The sequence below is a fragment of the Myotis nattereri genome (genome assembly GCF_964212035.1).
Source record: "Myotis nattereri genome assembly, chromosome: 2".
Taxonomy (NCBI): domain Eukaryota; kingdom Metazoa; phylum Chordata; class Mammalia; order Chiroptera; family Vespertilionidae; genus Myotis; species Myotis nattereri.
In genome coordinates this window covers 17,496,673-17,521,415 of record NC_138076.1, presented here as the reverse complement: position 1 = coordinate 17,521,415, position 24,743 = coordinate 17,496,673, and the positions used below count along the sequence as shown (strand labels likewise).

General features: G+C 45.6%; 2 protein-coding genes across 3 annotated transcripts in view; one reads left to right on the top strand and one right to left on the bottom strand.

The window, feature by feature from the left end:
• The window catches only part of GTF2E2 (general transcription factor IIE subunit 2), a 95,828-nt gene extending 92,858 nt beyond the window's left edge, over positions 1-2,970 (top strand). Inside the window, exon 9 of the mRNA XM_081083045.1 lies at positions 1,718-2,970. The gene's annotated coding sequence lies outside the window, so the exon portion shown is untranslated. The remainder of the gene's footprint in view (positions 1-1,717) is intronic.
• Positions 1-24,743, bottom strand: part of RBPMS (RNA binding protein, mRNA processing factor) — a 179,917-nt gene that overhangs the window by 23,409 nt on the left and 131,765 nt on the right. Inside the window, exons 6-7 of one of the 2 annotated variants that reach the window (XM_081083046.1) lie at positions 5,831-5,961; positions 2,743-2,975 (exon numbers count right to left, since the gene is read on the bottom strand). In XM_081083046.1, the coding sequence (XP_080939172.1) occupies positions 2,844-2,975; positions 5,831-5,961 (263 nt within the window). In that variant the 3' untranslated portion in view covers positions 2,743-2,843. Of the gene's footprint in view, positions 1-2,742; positions 2,976-5,830; positions 5,962-24,743 lie in introns of those variants that run through there. The other variant, XR_013995515.1, reaches the window with a different exon arrangement.

Genomic DNA, 24,743 nt, shown 5'->3' with positions numbered 1-24,743 from the left:
AGCAAGATAAGGCAGCAGCTGGGAAGTTCAGGGCCAGCGGGTGTGAGTAAAGCAAAATACACCAACTGCTTGGTCTCTGGGATGTCAGCTGTTTCCTGCTCTTGATCCATTTCCTGAAGGAGAATTTTCCTCGGGCAGGAGCGTGGGGCCTGGCCGTGGGCAGACTCCCCCGCGGGACAAGTCCTCCTGTAGGTGCCGCACTCAGCAGCAACCACGCTGCTGGCTGGGGGGCAGACGTCTCCTCGCCTTGCTCCGTCCCCGTCGTTCTCCCCACCTCTGGTCTTCCTCGGGCTGCGGCCACGGGCCTCTGGGGCCCTGCTGGTGCCGTCGAGGTGTGCGAGGTGTGCGAGCGTCCTCCGTGCTGAACCAGCACAGCCTCATGGTGCTGGGCCCAGGGTCCCTTTTCGTTGGAAATTCGTACGCTCCCTAAAGGCTAATGTTACTCAGCCCTTAGATGAGCTGGGCTCTCTTTCAAGAGTCTTGCACGAGGGCCCCTCATTCTCAGGGACGGGAACCCTGAGGCTAAGGCACCTGCTCCATCAGGTCCCAGAGCTGACCAACTGCAAGGCCTGGGGCCGACGGGGAGCTCCGCAGCCGGGCGCCGGGAAGGGCAGGGGCTCTGGGCTCCTGCGGACTGGGAGCTGAGCTCACACTGCCTGGCTGACCTGCCCCATCTCCGAGGGAAGTTAAGGGAGATGCCCCTTGATGACCAGGCACTAGACAAAGCTGGCACCTTCAGGAGCACCAAAGGGTGCTTTCTCCTCGCAGTCTGACCTTCAGAGCTGCAAATTTAGGCAGAAAGTAATGTCAGAGGATTCATAGTTTCATGCATGTCTGAACCACGGGAAGCCTCGAGTAGAACAGCCCCAGGCACCTCTGCGGTCCTTCAGCGCTGTGGTCGTCGGACGGTGTCAAGCCCCGGGTGGCAAGAGGACCACACCCCTTTGGGAAAGCCAGGCCTTAAGGACGAGGACACGGGTTCAGGGCTGACACCATGTGATGCTCAGAAGTAAGGCCGGACCTCAGGACTCCTCCCTCACCTCTGGGAGGCTGTTGGCTGAAGTGCTGAACTCTCCTGGCTCCCAGCGACGGCTTTATGACAGGCCCCCCTGCAGGACCAGCCGACGTTACAGCACTGGATGCTGCCTCTGAACAGGAGGGGGAGCTGGAAAATGAGTCCTTCGTCTACAAGTCCCACAGATGCGGGGCCGTGGCGCACAGCTGCCAGGCTGCCGGGCTGTGTGCTCACCTGAGGCCGCTCACACCTGCCTGCTCCCTGCCTCTCAAGATACTCCTTGCTCGTGGTCTCTGTGCTTAACTTACATCCCATCCCAAACCAGAGTTCGCGTGTCGCCTTTACCTCTGTATTCTCTACAGGGCACCGTTAGTGACAGAGAAGATGCTTAATAACATTTGTTGTTTTCAAAAACAGTTTCAGAGGGCAGTGCTCAGAGTCTGCAGTGCTGCCCAGTAAACGCCGGGACACGGCGGCGGCGGTGGGGCACCCCGGCAGGCCACTGCACGCCATGCCTGGGCCCTCTCTCCCTCACGATCTTGCCTCCCTATTTGCTGTGTCTCTTTTCCCATGGTCCATTTTTGTATTTATTTTGGATTTAACCTTTAAATGTTTCCAGTGTGTCATAAGAGATCTCCCAAGGGGCATGTCTTGCCCCTGGGAAGTCTGTGTTGTGATTTGAAAACCTTTGTTTACGTGCAGGTGACGTGTCCGAGTCCAGAGCCACAGAGCAGCCTGTGAAATCTGCTACTGCTCAGGCACAGGGGCCCCTGGAGCACAAACAGCACCAGCACCTGCTCTCGCAGCCCCTTACCTGCCACAGGTCTGGCCCAAGAGCATGCCCCTGGTCAAGGGTACATGGCATTGTTCTGGAATGTGGTGAGGACTGTGCTTTATTGACTTTCTTGCTGCCCCAACAGCAACAAGACTAAGAACGAAATTGAACCCAGACGACAGGCTGAGATGTGTGACCACGAGGTGACAGGAGCAGCTGGACGTCCTCTGCAGAGTATCACGTTCCTGAACGCCATGAATGAAGCCTCCCTCGCCTGTTCAATGACTCACAAAATATAGCTGATAAATTTCAAATACCAATGACCTTGAAAGTCAACAGGATGATCACGTCTAAAAATATTAACGATCTTCTCAGAAGTCAAATGTTTGCTGCACCAAGCAGTTTTCCATCTTAATAAAAATAAAGCAATACTGAGGCTACGATCCTACCATCACATCCAACGATTCTTTAAGGGCAGGATTTGATGTCAGTTTAGAGATGGGGACACCAGACCATGAACTGAAGGTGCGCAGAACTAGATGTGTGATGCAACTCCTTTTCCATGACAACTCCCGTCTCCTGGGTCGTCCTCCTCCTGGACCAGGGTGGATAACCGGAAAACACACTGCTTGCTTCAAACAGGCTTCCACCAGCGACACACACCATCTTGCTGGAGCCAGGTGTCCCAGTAGATGTGACCCCTGATGCTAGAGTGAGAACCTTCCAATACACAGCCTTTGAGGGTTTGGGGCCCGAGAAGATGGAAGCGGCGGCAGTGAGGCCCCAGATCTGGCTGCCTCACCCCCAGAGGCTCCTCCTCCTCCTCCCACAGAATGTACACTTCGAGTCACTGGACCCACTTCTCCCACAATCTCAGCCAGAGGTAACATCTTAGCTCCAAAATCCCATCATCATGAAAACAAAACGCTGCAGTCTACTTGAGATTGTTTTTGGTCTGATTAAAATTTTTATTGAATTTTCTCAAATGTTACCAAGAAATAGTTTTGTAGGGGGTGGGGTGGGTGGGTGGGGGGGGATTGCTAACAAGCGAATTCAGCCTGGGAGCTCCCTCTGCTGGTCTGCAGTAGGCTGATACGTTACAAACACATTCCCAGAGACAAATCTAATTTGCTGGAGAAGTGGACAAAAGACAGGTGTGTTGGGCTTTGCCTCAGGACAGAAACACTAGAAGAAAAAAAAAATCCATGTCTCAAAACAGAGCACAACATTGCTGAGAAAAGCAAAATAATTTAAAAGCTTCTCCAAAGACATGTAATAAGATCTCCAAAACAAAACGGAATTAGCAACTAGATGCTCCGTGCCGGTCTCTACCTCCAGGTAATAACAACTCTCTTAGGCCCTTTGGTGAAGCTTAAGTTCTGATTCCCTTGACTTTGCCTCCAAGTCTCTTCGTAGAGGCTTCTTATCTACTTAGAAGAGAAAGATCCAAGGAGTCACTGGAGTGAGGCTTTTTTAAACTCCATCAGAGAGTAAGCCTGATGAGCCAGCACGGCGGCAGGAAGAGCCGGGCCGGGAGGCGGGGGACCTGGCTCGTCATGGCAGAGCCACTCGCGATTGGGGTAACTCTCCCCACCTTCTCCGGTCTGTCTCCTCATCTGTAAAATGGTCAGACCAGGTGGTCTGTAGAGCTTCTGCCCGTCTGTTCTATGATGCTCGTATTGGACACAGATATTTAAATGACCATGTCTGTCCATGAGTCTTTAGGATACAGAACCCACGCTCGCACTGGGAATGACTCGGAACAGGAAGTGGGGCTGAGCACAAGGACCTCTCTGGTACCAGATGAGAGTTCCACCACCTCTAGGGTCGATGTGGCAGAACCAAGGGGAGTCCAGGTCGGGAGGGTCTCCAGATCAAGGAAGAACTCACAGGGAAGGTGCCGCCCTGGGCAACATATCCCATGAAGTCAAAGGGCTGAGTCCATCTAATTTTGGCGCTTCCTCTCCCATCCTTTCTCACAATGGCCTGGGCTTTCTAATCTCTTATGGCTCTTGAGCGCCTTTTCTCACCATATCTCCAGGTACTACTTTTCATTTCATCTGTTATATGGATGAAGGAAGGGCAAATTACCCAGATGCCATGGCCAAAAGCCACTATTCCCAGTCCTTTCTGGCCACTGTCAATCCCTGCTTGTCCAGAGAAATGGTGAAAAGCTTTGGTGCTTATTAACCAAAGCCAAGGATATTCAGATGACCACGTGAACTTGGCACTATTTTATGGTATTTACTAACACTTGCCTCAATTGTCAACTGATCCATATTCTAGGCAATCTAGCAAGAGGAAGAGGAGAAGAGACACATTCGCAGATGGTAGGGTGGGGTGCATGGGCCCAAACAGAGGGGGCGCTTTCCCCGTCATCTACAAGTGATCTCCAAGCCCACTCTGAGCAGGATGATGACTCAGCAGAAGATACCCACAGGTTTATGTTCTACCCCTCCTTCCTCTACCTGCCATCTCCAGGTGACCAAGCACAGACATGGACAAAAGGTGGAAAAAGCAGCGGAAAGCACAGCTAATCCAGAAAAGGGGAATTAGTCTCAGAATACTCTTGTTACTTTATTTTCCGGACCAAGTGCCGCCTGCGTTTTTCTTCACTACTTTCTGCCGCCTCCTGCCAGCACAGAGAGTAGCCACTGCCTAGGCTCCCAGGCTGTCTCTCCGCTCGCCTGCACGAGGCGCGGGAAGCCGGTTGTCAGTGCACGCAGGAAGCATTTAGAGCTCAGCGAAAGAATGGAAGGACAGTCAGCCGACAGCACGCCTGGCCCCACGCCCTGTGGGAACCTTCGCTGGGACTGTTGTAGGGTCTTACACAATACGGTGAGTTCTGTACAACACAGAAGGCTTCAGTCTGAAGGAAGAGTACTCTAGGAAGCTGTTTATTTCATCCAGCCTTGGAAATAAACACTAAGCAAAATAGACAAACAAAAACCCCACCTGTCCAAGCCAGCACGTCTTAAAAAACCAGGCTTTCCTGCTTTTAGAGGAGTTACACATGCAGTAGACAAGTGAAACCTTGACTCTCCTATCTTTCTTGCTACTGATCATCACCATGAATCGTAATACTGATTATTACTTACACTAAAAGCAAAGCTTTTCTTTCCAAGGGGAGAGAAAGGGTTGGTAGGTAGACAGTAATCTTTGTGAAGAAACAAGGGAATTTATAAATCTCAGGCTATTCTTAACTTTAAAAAAAAAAAGCTGGTCAGAATAAAGGCCTCTACTTTGACCTGCAATTACATTCTAGACCAGGGGTGGGCAAACTTTTTGACTCGAGGGCCACATGGGTTCTTAAACTGGATTGGAGGGCCAGAACAAAAGCATGGATGGAGTGTTTGTGTGAACTAATATAAATTCAAAGTAAACATCATTACATAAAAGGGTATGGTTTTTTTTTTTTTTTTTAGTTTTATTCATTTCAAACGGGCCGGATCCGGCCCGCGGGCCGTAGTTTGCCCACGGCTGTTCTAGACACTATTTTATACTTTTTCTTCAGGATTTCCTGATAATGGGAAAAAGAAACCCTTAATTTCTTCTGTAACATATTCCTAGAAGCTCCCAACTTCCCTTTTGGTCACTAGCTATCAGAGAACACGAGAGAAAAATCGCCCAGAACGCAGAAACACACGCAGACACGTAACTCCTACGACAAGCGCACACCTCCCCTGCGGCCCTTCCACACGACAAGGCACACACACATCTATGCTCTGGTGACACCTCTAGCTGGCTGGGAGCTGGCGAGGTCACCTGGGCCCAGTCCCTCGTGGGTGACATGAGGGTGAGATCATTAAGGAAGAGAGAGGTGTTGTTTGGGCAAACATCAGGCAGTGGGTGATATCATTGCTGTCAGATGGTCCTCGTAAGTCCTGGAGGAGTGTCAGCTCGATTTAGAGGGGATCAGTAGTCTCTCGAAGGTGGATCTGTTAGCTGGTAGGTGTTAGTTGTATGGTGTGCTCTGGGAACCAGGTTTGAAAGGACTGGTGGAGGAGTGAGTGAAGTCGTGGCCGATGGGTATAAATTACCTGGGCATGCAGTGAAGCGGGATAGGTGAAAGCAGGAGGAGGTAGAGCAGGCGCTAACTCCGCTGGGTACAGAGGGTACGGGGCCCACACTTCAGGGCTACTGGGGTAAAGTGCAGGCACTGTGAGCTCATCTGCAAGAAAAGAATAAGGGGAGAGTTAGTGGTTACCAAACAGCCGGTTTCAAATCAGAACAAAACACCCAGTAACCCAGAGCCCCAATCCATGTCAGAAGTCAAATGACTCTCATTCTTTTAATAACCTGCTGGCTTTGGCCTGCGAACTGTAAGCCAGGGATCGGGAAACACACAATGAGAGAAAGCAACTCGCATCGGCTGCGGGTGCCTGCTGAGAAGCCGGACAGGCTCTGCCTGGGGCACTCTGATGTCTTTCCAACCGGAGCTGGGGGACCCAGAGCAGTGGGGATTTCCTGTATAAACAGTGCATGTGGTCCTCTCAGGGAAGGAGGAAGAAAAAGAACCAGTAGGAGATATCTCTTGAAAACCGCTGAGAGCCTTTGGGAGAACAACGGCTTCCTGGCACGACCCCAAAAGACTGGAAGAACTGAAGGACTTGTCTGCTTATCAGTATAATTAATAGACAAATAAATTATGTTCATCAAGCATTTCACATTTGGCGCTTAGAAGCACAGGACCAGATGTTGTACCTACACAGCGTATAAGTTGTTAAAAATTCAGAAAATGGAAGTGGAAAGCCTCGAGTATTTAGATTAAAGCTAAGCTCCACAAAGATGCAAATATGAACATTCACAAATGCTGTTTACACCGACTATATTTATTTTCTAGGGGAAAAAAGTGAATCCAGCTGCAACTGACTGGTCTCAACGATCCTCATGCAGCTCTGATTCCACTAGGGTCAAGCTGCAGTTTTCCAGACTGAAGGGCAAGTGCCTGGGCCTCAGAATGCACTGGGCAGCAATCCATTAAAGTAACAGCAAACACCCGGGCAAAGGCAGAAGGAACATCAGTCAATAGTTATGAATCTGGACCCTGTGAAGCAGCAACCTCAACATGTGCTTTTACCACCTGTCAAATCTGAACTCAAGTAGGTCAAGGATGCTGCCCAGACCTGCTCAGGGACTCAGGGAAAGGTGGCTGATAAAACCATTAGTGACCCCACCATTCAGGACTTTCCAGGTCTACAGTGCATGTGATCCAAGGAGAAGAGTCCCACCATCTCAGAGGCCACCCAGCCTGCTCAACCCAGGTCTCCCTCATCCTCGTCATCCCCCAAACTCTGGCTCTGAGCAGGCTTTTCAGAATGGGAAGGGGCTGGCAACAAAACTGCTTGCTGAGTGTGAGTGAGGTGGGGCCTGCTTTATGGAGCCACCAGAAAGCAGCTGAGCCTGTGGGTGCATGTGCACCTGGTGGGTGGGGGGTGGGCAAGGCTTTCCACAGCCAGCCACATGGCAAGGGCCTCTGCCAGGATGATGGAGCCCAGAGCTGACTGATGACTGTCTATTCAGAGGGCAGCTTGGGGATCCCAACACTCTGCTCTATAAGGGGGCCGGCTGGCTTCCCCACTTCCTCTTCCTGATGCCCTCCTCAGGCTTGGCGATGGGAACACGCTTGCCTGTGTGCAGGCTGAGAGCCTACGCCCAGAGAGTGGAGTGGCTGTTATTACTGAGGGAGGCAAACATAGCGTCACAGCCGCTTTAAAATGATCAGGTGGATACCACCAGTCCGAGGGTGTAGGTGTGTATAGTTTCTGTAAGGAAATTCCTCAAAAGGGGCGGTTTGAGGGAATGCTACCAGACCTCGTTTCCTGTTGCGAGGAGACCATCTGATTTCCATTGGAGCCGCTCCTGTGGGAGCCCAGCTCGGGAAGCTCAGTGCTGCTAGAGCCAGTGCCCGACTGAAACAGCCATTCTCAGGAACAACGCGCTGTTATTGCTGGTACTTCAGCTACCACGCTATTTTAAGATATTTGGAGTCTTTCTGAAAAGTCAAGAGAGTCCCAAGCCCGGCACACTCAGTTTCTCAGCCATGCTCTCAGCCCCGCTGGGGCAGCAGGAGTGACCACCACCAGAGGGGCTGTGCTGGGCCGGGCCCGGCTGAATGCGGGTTTTTGCCTGATCAATGGGTGCTTCCTTGAGAGGGTTTTAAAACAAATGTCTTTTAAGACATCTGATCCTAAAGAGAGAACTAACGGAGATGAGGGGAGTCGGCGTTTCAGGCTCAGCCTGGCTGACGGAGTTGATGATTGCCGGACACTGGCATTTTCATCCTAAAGCATCACCACCCACTGGGTTTCTACTGATGCTCAGAGACGATTCACTGAATAACATTTGCACAAAACCTAGCCCAGCAGAATGGGGATTTGGAGGCAAACCCAAAGCTACTGAGTAATGGGATAGTCAGGTAGTGAAGCAGAGGCCTGAGAGATTAGGGTGAACTCTCACATGGTAAATCTTCTGATACATCCTGTCATGTCTCCCTTCTCTTGTGAAGGAAGCACAAGGAGTGACTGTAAATGTCCAGACACAAGTAGCACATGGGGGGTGGTCAGGAGGAGGATGTGCTCAAAATGAGTCAATGGAGATGTCTGAGCTGAGCTAGTGACCACTGGGAGCGGAGAGGAGTGAGGATAATTCCTAACAAGTTTTCAAGAATCTGAGTCTTACTCAAGTCTGCACCCCAGGGCCAGCTCTGAGACTGGCATGTAGTGTGTAATACTGCTTGTTTATTGAACAGTATCCAGTGGAAAGTTGTTTAAAGATATACCACTGCTTTCTTTGTTAAAGGAACTTCAAAAATATCCATAGGAACTAGATTACTATATCTAAAACTTCCCAATCCTTGCAGTATCTCTCTCTCTCTCTCTCTCTCTCTCTCTCTCTCTCTCACTCACACACACACACACACACACACACACACACACACGAGCAAAATGAGGCTCAACTCAGAGCAAATGTTAAGAGCAGTAATTTTCAAAGTTAAAAATAAAAGCCACGGAACCTTTTTCTCAAACTAATTTTCCCAGAACCCCTTATAAATAAAAGTACTTGGTGGTGGAGGGAGATTGAAGGACCTCAACCCCTGTGACAGTCCCCGAGGTAGCAGGTTCTACAGAACACCCTCTGAAAGCTGCTCTCACCCAGGGACGAGTTTTTAAAGTAAGCTCCTCTTCAAAAACCTTTGAGGTCTGCGCTCATTCCCGCCGCCCCTGGGACCCTGTCTGGGAGGGAGGGCATGACAGCCAGCGCAGGGGAAAGACATAAAGGAGGATGAAACAGCTGGGATTGGAGCAAACAGGTCTCCTGCCTGACGTGGACTCAGCCCGAGGTCCCTCGCAGCCCATGGAGACCTCGAGTGAGCTTTTATGGCCTCACAAAGTTCGGAAAAATCTGACCCGGGAAATAAATATAACAGGTAAAATAACATAAAAAGGTTGGAGCTATTTCCTTCCTCCTCCACACTCCCAAGCCCTAACCATACCTTCCTGCCTGCACTCCAGCACCACAATGCACTTGACAGTGGTCAGGGACCAGCAGCAACCCCGGGAGCCTGGTAGAAATGACACTCCTGGTTCCACCCAGACCCACCGAATCAGAAAGTCTGCTCTTCAAGGGATTCTTAATAATAATTTAGTTGGGAAGCCATCACTGTAAATTATTTATATGACTTTTCTTATTGTATTATTAGCTGCTTGAGCAAACTGTTATACATTTGCTTTCAAAAAGCTTAGTTTAGTACCTGTTGAATGAATGAACAGAACACTGAAGGAGAGAAAATGCAAAGGAAAAGCAATAATCCTGGACTTGTTTTGTGAGAGAAGCTAGCTGGAGGGTTAGAACAGACACAGCTGTACACCCTTTGGCTCAGAGCCACTGTGACAGAGCAACAGAGGACACTGGGACAGCCCGACAAGGTCTGGATTGCACCTCCAGGGGAAGCAGCCCTCATGGACACCTACATTTCAGTATGAGGCTGAGGACTCTGAAAACCCATTCCTCCCCTTTGATGAAAGAGGGCAGTAGCGGGATGAGCTTTCTGCACATGTACATTCTTTCTGGTTGCTAATGTGGTCTTGAGAAAATTCTAATGTCTGGAGAAAGGTTTTCCACAGCAGGAGCCCGTCATGTGGGTACCCAACTGAAGGAGTAGCAGCAGCAGGGAGCAACCTGGCTTGGGGGGTTTCACCTTCCTTACTCACTGCCCATCCTGCTCAAACTTAATATAATGGGGAGGCTGCGCTGGCTCAATTTGGTTGAAGTGTTGTCCCATACACCAAAACATTGCAGGTTCGATTCCTGGTCCAGGCACATATTCAGGTTGTGGGTTAGGTCCTGGGTCAGGGCCCATACAAGAGGCAATGATGTTTCTCTGTCACGTCAATATCCTGTCCCTCCCCTCCCTTCCCTCCTTAAAAAAAAAAAAAAAAAAGGAATGGGAAGGCTAAAAAAAGAAGGGAAGGTTTGCTTCCCTGGCCCCACTGTGATGAAATGGGGTTCAGGGAGGGGATAAGATTACTCCTGAGAGGAATGCTGACTACCCTACTACAAGGAGAGCCGGGCCCCAGGGAGCCAAAAGAGATCAGCAGGCCAGGGCTTTCCCCTTGTACCAGATCCAGCTATATTCTTTCTCCTTGTGCACCTGAGGATAATGTTCCTGAGGGCTCAATATACAACAAATATACAATATACAACGAATAGGCTTTTCTCTTAGCATAAACATATGCAACCAAAAGAGCTCACACTGGATTCGGACAAACAAGAGCTAAAACTTCCCCACTCCCAATCCCTTTGAAAGAAAGAGGTGCAGTCTTGAGGAAGGTTTAAACCTAGGAGCTCATGAAGGTCATCTAGCCTGCCTTTTACTTTAGATGAGGAAACAAAAGTGCTAAAGGTGAAGCACCAGTTGAAGATCACACTGAAACAGATAAAGTGATGGATACCCCATCACTGGAGGTGGTGGCCAGCTCCAGGAGGAGCACAGGTGGTCTGCGTCTAGCTTTTGTACTCAGTGTACTAGAATAAACCCAGGGACAGAGTCCTACGGCAGCTTGCCTGACAGATGCAGAATATGGCCAGAGAAAAACCGCAATCAACACGGAAAGCTCATACAGGATGACAAATTCCATTTTTTATGGGGAAAAATAAATTTTGAAATAAGAAAAATAAATCAAGGATTCCGTTAAGCCATCAGCTCCCACTCACATACCCCAGCAAGTAGTCCATCTGTGTCTGTTAGGCGCCATTCGAGGCCTATTTTGGGACTGTCCGTTAGGGCGTGCTCTTCTGGTGTTACAGCTAAGAATGTACATGGGCCATGCCCAGCTTTGTAGCCCAGCACAGTGCGCTGGCTTCTGCAGTGGGTTAAACAGTGCCCTCCCAAAATTCACATTTACCTAGAACCTCAGAATGTAACCTTTCTTTTTTTAAAAATATATTTTATTGATTGTTTGCAGAGAGGAATGAAGAAGGATAGAGAGAGAAACATCGATCAGCTGCCTCCTGCACACTTCCCAATGGGTATGTGCCTGCAACCAAGGTACATGCCCTTGACCGGATTAGAACCTGGGACCTTTGAGTCCTCAGGCCAACGCTCTATCCACTGAGCCAAACCGGTTAGGGCAGAATGTAACCTTTTTGAAAAAAAGGAATTTTGCAGGTGTAGTTATTTAAGTATCTCGAGATGAAATCCTTCTGGATTTAGGATGGGCCTAGAGCAGTCGTTCTCAACCTTGGCTGCACAGTAGAATCACCTGGAAATCTTTTTAAAATCCTGATTTCTGGGCTCGTCCTCCGGAAATTCTGTTTCTTTGTTACTAATGTTGTGGCCTCACCCCATAACAAAGAAACAGAATTTCCGGAGGACGAGGCCCCAGAAATCAGGATTTTGAAAAGATTTCCAGGTGATTCTAATGTGCAGCCAAGGTTGAGAACCACTGGCCTAAAGAGAGGCATAGGATAGTTTCTCCCTCAGAGCCTCCAAAAATAAATACTGCTTGACAACTCGATTTCAGACTTCTGGCTTCCTAAACTGCGAGAGAATAGATTTTTGTTGTTTTCAGCCACCGAGTTGGTGGTAATTTGCTGGAAAACTACAGTTCCCATAGATTCCATGGCACAGAAGGTCACACACCTCCGCAGGTTCCCCAAGAAGATAAATATAGAGGAAGATGCAAAAACTTAGGCAAAAAATTCAAAGGACATGTTCAGCACCAACTAGCACAAATTACAACTGGAATTTTTGAGTTCTGCACAGAAAACCAACAGTGCTAAGTGCTGGAGACACTAGCAGAAATTACCTCTGTGCTTAACCCTCCTCTACGTCTACCTGCTCATTAGCACATTGTTGGCCACTTCTAATGTTTCAATTATTAATTCTATTTAGGATAACTCATAAATCTAGAGCTTTGATTTCTCCTCCAATGTAGACATCCTAAATTCATCAAACTCAACTCACCTAAAAGTAAATTCACTGTTACTCATAAACTAATTCCTCTTCTTACCTCCCCAAATTTCCCATACCCAAACAACTGCCAAGTCCTAATAACATTAAAGATGGCAAAGATACTGATAATAATGATACTCATAGCAGTAATATGGTAGCTAATGTTTACTGAGCACACTTTATCTGTGTGCCATACACTGTGCTAGAGCTCCCTGTGGGAGGTGCTAACATTAGCCCCTTACATGATGATGAAGCAGAGGCACAGAGATTCAGTAACTAACCCAATGACTCACAGCAAGTGATGACACCAGGGTGTGAGTCAAAGTCAGGTTAGCCCAGAACCTGCACACTTCACTTCGCTTCTCCTGATTACGTTTCCTCTGTACCTTTCTCACTATCTTTTCCTTTCAACCCCTACTTCTTGCCACCCAAATGCAGGTTCTCACCTGGACTGCTTTAACAGTCTCTTGACTTTTGAACTGACTTCCTAATAACTTCTACTCTCTTCTCTCCAATTTTTCTCTCATAACACATATTCCTGGAGCAACTCCTTAAGCTTACTGCAGGAAAGGCCAACTCAGACCCACAAAACAAGTGTGACAAGGAAATCCCAAAACCACGCTGGTCTTAATTCAATTGGCCAGAGTCCCCGCCCCCCAGTAAGTGATTCTCTGCCTTCCCTCTGAGCAGTCACCGCAGCCGTTTCATGTCCATAGTTTTAAAGGACTTGATCTGAGAGCTGAAGGGAACCCAGAGCATAAGCAGGAAGAAAACGATTCCTTAGTGACGACTGTTATCTACTCTTATTTGTCATAACAGGACATTTTCACTCCTCTTCCTTCCCGAGACCTGCAACTGCAGGGTTGACGGTTCACCACAACTTCCCCAAGCAATTTCCTTCCCTGACACGAGCAACTGAGTTCTGAAGTATTTGCCAGCCTTTCTGAGAGCTTGGAGTTCCTAATGACTGCAGTAAATGGTGGATGTTTAACAGGAGCTAAAGTTCCAGAAAGCAATGGTTTTGTATCAGACAACATAAAAACATTTGCCCAGCTCCACTCTACTAGAGACCCTGGTAAGCTTCGTGAGAGTAGGACACTATTCAGTGGCATTCACTAATGTGCCCTTTCACAGTCTGGCACAAAATAGGCACGCAATAAATTCGCCCTGAGTGAAAATACTGTCCCTTTTGCATAACACACTCTCACCTCCTCTTTTTTTTTTTTTTAGTCCAGAACTGTAGTACCCATTAAAGTGTTTCTTCTGCCTGTTTTGTGCCTAAACAGCCTTTTCCATCTCTGGTAGATAATTGAAACTATAAAGGGATTTCAGTATTGTACATCAGAGTGGCTGTGTGGCTCGTCTATAGGACTGTTCTCCTGTCAAATGGTAATATAAGGATACTTATACAGTGCATGCTCTATGCAAACTACTTCACAACTGTCACCCATTTATTCTCCAAAACATCCTTATAAGGCAGGGACTGTTATTACCTCCTCATCACAAATGGAAGACGCTAAGGGTTTGGAGAGAGTAAGTGGCAGGTCCAAGGCCATGCAGCTAGGAGGAGTGAAGCCATGATCTATCTATATATATAAAGAGCCAGGGTCCATAATGTCTAAAATGACCGAACGGACGACTGAACACCGGAAGTCAGTTCTGCAATGACTGCTGCACTGCAGGCGCCACAGCAACCCAGCACTGACTGACGAGGGGGCTGCAGATCAGGCCTGGAGAGAGAAGCAGGGTCTGATTTGCAGCCTCCATGGCAGCTGTTGATCAGCCCTAGCCTCTTTTTTCTCCGGGCCTCGCCAGCAGCTGAGGGGGCCGCTGATTAGCCCCGCCTCTCTGATCAGGCCTGGAGACAGCGACTGGCATAGAAACTGTCCAATCAGAACCAAATCTGGGTGAACTGCAAGGAGACAATGGCTGTCTAGGAGGTGGAGCTTTTGATGCTGACTGGCATAGAAACCGACCAATCAGAACCTAATCTGGGTGAACTGCGAAGGCAGAAGCTAAGGTGGGGGCTAAGGAGGGGTTTTAAGGGCAATAGCTGTTTGGTGTAAGGTGTAAAAAAGCAGTTCAATTTTTTAATGACCACTTTGGCAGTACAGTGCATATGGCTATCAGTCCAGATATAGAGATTATATATTTTTGTCTGCCAAGAGCATCTCCTCCTGCTGAAAAAGGCTTTCCCCTCCCCCCCATTTAAGAAACCCTATCCTATATAATCTATCTATACTAATAAAAGGGTAATATGCTAATTAGACCAGGTCGACCGGCCATCTTCCAGATGTCCGACTTTCTTCTGGACAAAGCCATGGTGGTGGGGGCCAAGGCAGAGGCTGCTAGGGGCGATCAGGCCGGTTGGGGAGGGCAGATGGAGGAGAGATCAGGCCGGCAGTGGAGGCCATTGGGGGTGATCAGGCAGGCAGAAGGGTTAGGGGCAATCAGGCAGAGGCAGTTAGGGGTGATCAGGCAGGCAGGCAGGTGAGCGGTTAGGAGCCAGTGGCCCCAGATTGTGGGAGGGATGTTCAACTGCTGGTTTAGGCCCGATCCCTGTGGGTCTCCCAGGGGTCCCCAATTGCAAAGGGTGCAGGCTGGGCTGAGGGAACCCCTCCCTCCCGTGCACTAATTTCATGCACCGGGCCACTAGTTTGAATATAAGCAGTGTGGCCCCAGAATTCATGCTTTCTCTCTCTCTTGATTTGAGAGACACAGAGACACTCAGAGAGAGAAACACTGACTTGTTGTTCCACTTATTTATGCATTCACTAGTTGATTCTTGTATGGGCCACGACTGGGAATCTAACCCACAAACTTGGCATATTGGGAAGACACTCTAACCACTAAGTTACTCAGCCAGGGTAGAGTTCATGCTCTTAAACCATTGTGTTAAGATGGTACTTTTGTCTAGCCAAAGGTTAACTTCCAAACCAAGTTAGAAAAGACGGGACACTGCCTTAAAATAACAAAACAAATACTGTTTTAGGGTGGATGAATAACACAAGAAGCTATTTTGAAAACATGATAATTCTGATCTGCTTTTCCAGGCCATGATGATATATAATTATTACTTAAATTTACTTTTAAAATTTGTAATAAAAAGAAGAGCATATCCATAAGGTAGATTTGGACACAAGTTTTACAGGAACTAGTTGGGAGACATACTATGTGCATAGGAGCACTGAGTAAAGGAGAGAAGCACGAGAAACTGCAGGTTTGGACAAGAGATGATAGGTGAGAAACGTCAACAACTTGTGCTTTACTGGAATACTGGAGGGAGTAGAAAGGAAGACACAAAATAATGAGGACATCTATGCCTCATGGCACTGTGGTGGCCATCGCTTGAAATAATATTTTAAAAGTGACCCGAATGCCTGATGACGATCATCACCACTGTCGAAAAGAAATTCGCACGTCCTCAGTATCGGCTGTTTTAGTACCACAATGCTGATGGATATAGCGAAGGCTGCCAGACATTTCTCTGTGCTGGGGTGTTTTAATATCTCTTTTAGGGAGGCTAGAAACCAATCCTTTAAATATGAAAAGTCTCATGCTGCCAATTACCGTGAGCTATGAAAAACCTGTAAGAACAAGGCCATCAGCAGACCCAGAACTCTTGGTTCATAAACATACAGAAACTCAGAAACATGCCCTTCTTTCCCATCTCCTCCAAACGCTCCTTCCTTGATTGGGTCAGTTTGATAATTTGGTGGCTTCAGATTAAATCTTGAGTACAAAGCAAACTCCACTTCCAGGTATATTTGCTGCTGTCTAAGGCTGCTTTCCTTCACCCGCAAGTCACCACTGAAGGACAATCCCACCGGCACACTCTATGATGGAACTGAATAAAGTGTTTTCTGAGAGTGCCGAACCATGAGGCCACAAGATGGATGAAGTAACTGGGCAGTCTGCAGGCAAAAATAACAAAAAGAGACTAAGCTAGTTCTTAAAGTTAAATGCAGCTCAGGGCCAGCATGCACAAATAGATCCCACAGTATCTAAAAATGTCAATTTAGTCAGGATTATTTTCTCTCAAATTTATCACAACCCTGTTAATGTCTTAAGTGCCTACTGTGGAGCAGATGCTGGATGAATACCATCATCTTTTATTTCTCCAGCCCAAACTGGGGGCAGTGATGCTGAGCCACAGAAGGGCCTCATTATCTACAAACTTGAAAGGTAAATCCTCTTTAATTAAATGTATCTTGATGATCTGGGGTGGGGTAGGGGGAAGAATTTGAAAATGAAAGTCCTTATTCGTCTCCTGAAAGTGGGCTATCAGGAAGATGTGATTTGTCATCTGGAAAGGGAGTCAGCAAAGGATCACTGAAAAGGAAATGGACAAGAGGTGAACAAATGACTTTGTATGAGTATTACACATGAGGTAGGACCAGAAATGTGGTGAAAAGTGACTCAGTAAGTGTCACCTGAAAGTTAAGCCAGTGTTTCTCCTTTTTAAGTCTTTTAGTTGTAAATGTGCCAGCTGTGCAAACTTGTACAATTTACCTAATTTCTCTGAGCCTCAGTTTCCTCAGATACAAATACAGACCATCACATACGTTAATTATAAAAAGTAAATGAGAATTTGAGATGCACATAGTAAGTGCGTAGTATCACGGTGTTAGCTAACAGCAATGAACACTGCCATAGGAAAGATGCTGAGGACACGATCTGGGGTGTGAATGATGCTGCCTGTCCCATAGAAGCTCTCTCTGATTACAAGAACATTCCTCGGTTCATTAAACTGTCTGGGCTGTACCTGCTTGGAGGCAGTGGCAGGGAGTGGTGCTCTGGAATGTGTGCTGCTTCTCATGCTTAACGGTTTCTTCCTCATTCTTCTGTGCCCCATTCTGCTTGTTCAGCCCTTTTTACTGGGAACAAATTGATGATGGCTCTAAGATAAAGCTTCAGTGACTACATGGTGTGCACTTTTTTATTTTTAAAACAACAACATGCTCTTTTGGGAGAAGGCTTCCTTTAAAAGAAGTCTCACTACCCCCTTCAGCTTCTCAAGGGGAATCTGATCTGCTCAGAGGTCCATTTAACATTGCGAATAAAACTGGCCCAGGACCTCTGGAGACTCCAATCTCCAATTCCCTGACCACCACCCCACCAGCTGCAGACCCCAAGTTACAATAGCAGCTCCAGGTGTTGCTGCGCCCAAGCCTCCTGACTGGCCACACTTTATTTCCTTTATTCCATCTCTGTGTCTCATAAAATCAGAAAGATTTAACCACAGAATTTGATAACAACCATAACAAAGAGCCTAGATCTTCACTGTGTAGGAGGTTAACAGTCATGCTGTTGACTTTCCAGTAAGATAAACAGTGAAAACTTGGCAAGTACTAATGTATACACCACCACATCGCCTCATTCCTGATGATAATACACTTACTCTTGGGATGTGAGTGACAGGAAGAGGTCACTTGAGGGAACAGGGCATCCTAACCTGGTCAGAAGCACTGAAATACCAAGAGAACTGGGTTAGGCTGCTTCTTCATTTGGGGAAATAATAAGCAATTGTAACTCATGAGGCTCTGGGGTCTGTACTCAATAGATTACCTGCAAACCCTAAAACGCTGCCTTTTGGTAGAAGTTTTTTTCCAGTTGTAGTCTGATATGCATCACTAGGGAAATCTGAGTGAGAGGGTGAGCAGGAAGCTGGTTGGCTCTGGCATGACTTCTGAGCCTTGCTGGGCCGTCTACACAGGAACCCAGGAGTTGTGGGGGTGCTTCACCTCCCAGAGCCAGTTACTAGAATGTTTTAGAAGAGAAAGGGCATGCCCAAGCCATCCCAATGCTGCAAGATCCCTCACAAATCTGGAACTGGCATTATGAAGATGGTTATATGAGGTTGCTTGTTTTTAAAACACACACACACCCCAATTGAGGAGGACCTTAATGTTCTTACCTAGAGGCTAGGTAACTATAAGAGGGCATATCGTAGCTACTGAAAATGACTATGTGTGAGAGCTATGTTTACAAATATGGAAAAATGTTAACACTCATTGAAAAAGAAAACAGTTTGCAGGACATGTATTGTTTAATCCCACGAATACACACACACGTACATGCTCTGCATGAGGAATCGGCACAATGCTTTGGTAGGGAGCTGTGAGTTTGAGCCACTCATGAGTTATGTGACGGGGGTAAGTTAGTAACTTCACAATTTTAATTTTACCAAAATAAAAAGACCAAATTGCCCTAGCTGATTTGGCTCAGTGGATAGAGCGTTGGCCTGCTGACTGAAGGGTCCTGAGTTCGATTCAGATCAAGGGCACATGCCCAGGTTGCAGGCTTAATTCCCAGTAGGGGGCGTGCAGGAGGCAGCTGATCAATGATTCTCTGTCATCATTGATGTTTCTATCTCTATCTCCCTCCCCCTTCCTCTCTGCAATTAATAAAAATATATATATTTTTAAAAGGCCACGTTTCCTAATCTGAAAACTGTTGAAGAGGAAGAAGGGGAAGAGGAGGAAGAGAACACCTGTTCTCATAGGGGGTCATGAGAATTAAATGGGATATGTAACAGATTTAGAAAACTCCCGGTGACATAACATATATTTTTAAATGTTATTGTGATGATCTCTGGATAGAGGATTTCACATACTCTTTTTTTTGCTCATTATGTTTTATGAATTTTTACCATGGCCATGTATTATTCCTTCAGTTGTTTTTTTTTTTAAAGGGGTAAAAACACAAAGGAACATAAGGGCCCTTTGGGGGATAAAAAAGAAAACATTTATTCTTCCAATGTTACAAAAACAAACAGAACTGAAATTTTTCTTCATTTCATACTTGTGAAATTCCATGTCAGTAAAAATATACAGAAGAACATATCTAAACCCCAGCAAATGAGCCATTAAAAAAATAACTACTGTGTATTATTTGTCTTAAAATAACCCTGAAGGGTAGATATTATTCCACCTTAAATATTGAGAAAACCCAGAGTGAGAGAGGCTGAGTAACGTGTCCCACAACTACATGAGAAAGACATGTATTTCAAAACCCAGGTATGTCTGATTCCTGCAAATACTACGAAGTGCCAGTATGACGTGGACTCTCCTGCAACGTGGTGAGACGCCCAGGACTGAGGTCAGGAGATCCCATCCCAGGGTGGTCCTCGGCTACGTTGTAATGTACTTCTTGGTTAAAACCTGGGCTCTGCACAACAGCAAAAGGGTGGAAATGACGCAAGTATCCATCAACAGATGAATGGCTAAACAGAATGTGGTATATCAAAACAATGGAATATCATTTAGCCATAAAAGGAATGAAATTTTAACATGTTACAACACTGATGAACCCTGAAAACAGTATGCTAAGCGAAAGAAGCCAGACATTAAAGAACACATATGATTCCACTTTTATTAAATATCTAGAGACAGAATGTAGATTAGAGACTATTGGAAGTTTTTTGGGGGAGGGAATAGGGAATTACTGCATAATGGTTAGCTTCTGTTTGAGGCAATGAAAAAGTTTTGGAAATAGTGGTAAATAATTAATGTCAGTGAACTGTACACTCAAAATGGTTACAATGGCAAATTTTATGTCATATATATTTTATCACAATTAAAAAATAATGTACAAAAAATGGAATTGTATGGTATATGAATTATATCTCAATAAAGTTAAGAAAAATGAAATCACATTAAGCTCCGTGGCCAGACAGAGGTGGCTTTAAACCCAGATAGGCAGCTTACCAATTATGACCCTAGACACTTTTTCAATAATCTGGGCCTAATATCTCATTGGAAAATGAGGATAATAATAGTACTTTTGTAACAGGTGGTTGTTAAGAGTAAATGAGATAATGAATATAAAGAGCTCAATGGATTATCCTGAATGAATAATAGCTGCTATTATTATCATCATTACTTCCAAATGTCTCATACCTGAAGATTCCCACAGGCCAAACATACTCTACCTCCTGACTCCAGGTTTTGCCAGCTCTCAGACCTAATGAGGTAGGAGGAAAGATTCAGCAAATGTTCGGGCTCCCCATCTGGAGTCCATCAGGCAAACATACCTGCAGGAGTTCCACACTCCCACATCCTACATGTCCATGAACATCAGCTCACCTCTCTCACCATCAGATCTCACAGCAAATCAGAAGAGAGAGAAAACACAGGGAGCAAAGTCCTCCAGAAGAGACTGAACCTCAGCCCATCCATCCCAGCACTGTAACATCCGACACAAATAGTCCAACACTAAACAAGGGAGAATATTTGTAAGTATCTTTATGGATATTATAACTATGATTAAAATGAAACAAGCAAAGGGACTTCTGACTGTTCTCTCTACCTATGTCATGTCTTCCCTCTTCTCTGAACTAAACCCATCCAGTTACTTCACCCTTTTCTCATAGCAGCTCCTCTTTCCAATCTTTCAATCATTTTCTTCATGTTGGATTTCCTCCAAGTTTTTCTTTTCTCACAGTGCTGGGGCCCAGCACGAGATGCAGAGGCTGGGAACAGTCTGGTAAACAGATCAGGAAGCCCCCTGCACATATACTGTGGGGCTCGGATGGTAAATTATGTAAAGATTAGGCTGAGATATGTATGCAACCAATGGCTGCAGGCCAACTAGTGGGTGACGTGATCGGAGTTCACAAATGTCTCACAAAAGGAAGAGAAACTCTTTGGAGAGCTGTCCTGAGACCTTTCACGAAAATTTAGGAAAAGATGTGAGAATGGGTAGTTCAGGGACTTGGAGAATTGGTGGTTGGGGGCAAGAGAACAAGCATCATCCAGAGCGAGGCTGGGAGCCCCAGAAAAGGCCTCTCGGGGCAGCTGTGAGATCCTGGCTAGGGCAAGGCCTCCACGGTGTGGAGACTCCACACTAGCTCCCAGGGCTTTTCCAGCTGTTAATTCCTGTCCCTGCTGCAAATATAGAATGAGGGTTTACAGTAATTTATCTCAAGGTTTTGTTGGAAAAGTTATTTTTGCCACACTCGAATATCTTTAGATGAGAATCGGGTCCAAGGGGCAAATGGTGCTGGAAATAAATGGAGGTGCGGATAGTAGCACTGGGCAAGTTTCTTAAGAGTATGTGTCAGAAAAACAGGCTAACATGCCCTTTTTAGGATGGAGCCACAGAGGATTATCTGAATCATCACCCTGACAGTTTTGGTGATGTGTTCTCAACAATTTGTTTAATTTTTTTTTTTTTGGTATGACAAAATGCCTAAAACAAAGTCATATCTCCTTCAAAGCCCATTATCAGATCTTCCTGATGATTTAATTCCCTTCTTACAATCTTCAATAGCTCTCAATTTCTTCTGAATCAAAGACAACTCTTAACTGTAATAAGAATTTCCATTTATTCCTTCTTCCCATATCCACTACACATCATCAACTCACCTCTTGCTGCATAAAATTAGTTATGACTTCTTACAGTTATTCTTTTCAATGAACTTCAAAACCTGTTCTTCCTCTTGCCTGGAATGTAATTCATCTAAGTCAAGGGGCAGCCATCTGGCTTAGAAAGGCTTTCCTAAGGCTGTGCGTTTCCAGAGCTAACTTCAGGGCTTCCCAGCCTTCAAAGATGTTAACATAAAATCAAGCTAAAAAATGTGATCTCAGTAGAGTCACTTTTAAGAACTTCTTATAACTGTTGTCCTACTTGAATGTTGTCAGTATCTATGCTTTATTTCTTCCTACCTTTTCTCACACAGTGCTGGGGCCCAGCACAGGATGTAGGGGCTGGGAACAAAAACCATTAAGATCTTTGCCCACAGTCCCTAGGAGGAAAGCTAGCCTTTATTCTTCTATCCCTGACAACTGTTCTTTAGCAAGTAAGGATGCTCTGCCCAGGTATAAGAAATCCTTCTGGCCCTAGCTGGTTTGGCTTAGATAAAGTGTTGGCCTATGGACCGAAGGGTCCCGGATTCGATTCCAGTCAAGGGCATGTGCTGCAGTTGCAGGCTCCTCCCAGGTCCAGGCCTTGATCAGAGTTCAATCAGGAGACAACCAATCGATGTGCTTCTCTCACATTGATGTTTTTCTTTGTCTTCCCTCTCTTTTCTACTCTGTCTAAAAATCAGTGGAAAAATATCCTCGGGGGAGGGAGGGAGGGAGGGAGAGGGAGGGAGAGGGAGGGAGAGGGAGAGGGAGAGAGAGAGAGAGAGAGAGAGAGAGAGAGAGAGAGAGAGAGAGAGAAGAAAGAAAACAAAAGAAAAGAAATCACTCCTTCTGGAATATCTCATTCTTTATGGGTAGCCATTCTGCAGAAATCTAGATTCTGAAGGGCTATCATGTAAACATGGGATTAGATTTATTCTTGAGGTCCGGGGATTAACAATACGTCAGTGAGTGGAAGTTTCAGGGTATACAGATTTTGGTCAGTTAGTAGCAGAACTGGAGCAAAAATTTAGCAAGTATTTATTAAACATCTACTATGCATCTAACACTATGCATAGCCCAGTCTTATTACTCAAGGAATTTAGAGATTACAGAGGGATATAGAGAATTTACTGGCAATTCCAATACAGTATGACATATTCTCTCTAAAGGAATCAACACAGTTCTATAGCAGCAACCAGCCCAGTATGGCAATTAATCCACCTCTGTAGAGTCAGACAAGCTTTCCAGAGGACACAGTTAAGGTGACTTCTAAAGGACAAGAAGCTAATTTGCAAAAGGACTGAATTTCCGGCAAAAAGCTTAGGGGTAAAAAGAAGGCACACCATGTGTCAGTAGAGACTGCCAGGAGCTCAGTACCGACCAGACTGGTGGCTGAGGATGAGGAGCAGAGGTGCAGATCATGAAGGGCCTGAATCTGTGCAAGGAGGTGAGATTCTCTCCTGAGGGCAATGGGGGCTTCCCAGCCTATTAAAAATACCTTTTCATCAGAAGGAGGTCTGTTATAAACTGCTGTTAATCTGGGATTTAAATGCATCAATATTTCACAACAAGTCAGTACATTTCACTGGTGATAAGGAACTCTCACACACTGCCTATGGTATTCAGAGAATTCAACAGGGAAGTGGCGGAGGCTGGGAAGCCTGAGTGACTGGGCAGGATCCAGAAGGCCAACTGGAGGGGATGTCACAAGTGGCAGAGATGGGGGCTCTATGTGGTTGGTCCTGAGTCCAGCAACCTCCCTGGCCTTAGAGTCTGTGGCCCATCAAACACCTTTTTCTATACCAGGATCTACTTACCCACAGTCCCCTAAGGAGTTTCCATTCTCCTGAACTAAAATCTCATTCTGATTCAGTTAAAGGAGTGACACAATTCCTTCTAGAAACTGGGGAAAAAAAATGCTCTTGTGGTTCCATTTAATCATTTAAGGCACTTCATGTTTCTCAAATATAAAGTATCACACTTTTATCTGATGGTCTGTATTATGGCTCCAGAATTTTAGATTACTTCAGAGAGGAAGTCAGTGGACTTTGAAAGGACATCATTTACATTTGTTTGCTGTATCAGGTAGCATTTAAAACATATAAATAGTGAGATGGGGGAAGAAAAACAAAGACTTCTAAAACTTCCACAGGATTATTGTAGATCCTTTTGATTTTGGTGGGTGAGGGCCAAGTGGAAAAATGACTATATGATTTTAAATTTTTTTTAAAGGATCACATAGTTTCCTGTTTGCACATCTCTTTTGGCATTTGTTAATATCAGAGTGTGGGTCTTGGGAGAGGCCAATATATTTTAGACTTTTAAAAGTCCACTTGGATTTAAACTAGAAGTAGGATACTGCTAACTACTAAATTTAGCTTCTATGTAACATTACTACATTCAAAATTCGGCTCAACCTTTGAGAAGTAACTATTTGCCAAAAGTAAAATTAAATTACTATTTTAGGAAGATAACTTAAATGAAATAAATTAGAGAAATGTTTATTATATAATAAAATGGCTTTTGAAATACCTTTTTATGACAAGGTTTATTGAATATGTCTAGATTAAATTTCTTCATAAATATACCCACTGATAAATTAAGATAGAAGTGCTAGGAAAAATGGCTTGTTTAGATGGACTAAACTTGGAATGTTCTCACAGGATTCAAGCTCTGGTACTTTTTATAGTATTAATAAATGGTCTTTAAAGGGCATGGGAGAAGGTGCTACAAAAAAAAAGTACTCTTTCTGGCAAAGTTTGAAATTAAGATTCTAAAGCCACTGGTGTTTGGTCAAATATATATATATTGAAAAATACAGAGGATCAGGCAATGAGTTAGTAGACTTAAGTAATGATAATCAGTGGCTGTGTCATAAGCACGAGAGCATCAAAATGAGGAGAAACTGGGGAATGTTGTGGAAACATTTTGTGTCTAACTTTACTGCTCACTGTTCAGTTCCTTTCTTTTAATTTCTCACTTTCCCTTCTTTATTTCTTACTTTCTCCTAAATGAAGATGAGCAATGACCTGGGGCAGTGGTAAAAGAAGAGAAGGAAGCTAGTGTGATGTACAGAATTAAGGCAAGACTCATATTAAACTCTGGGTATTGTAGTGTATGATTTTGGGGATAACTGTTTCTTCTTTA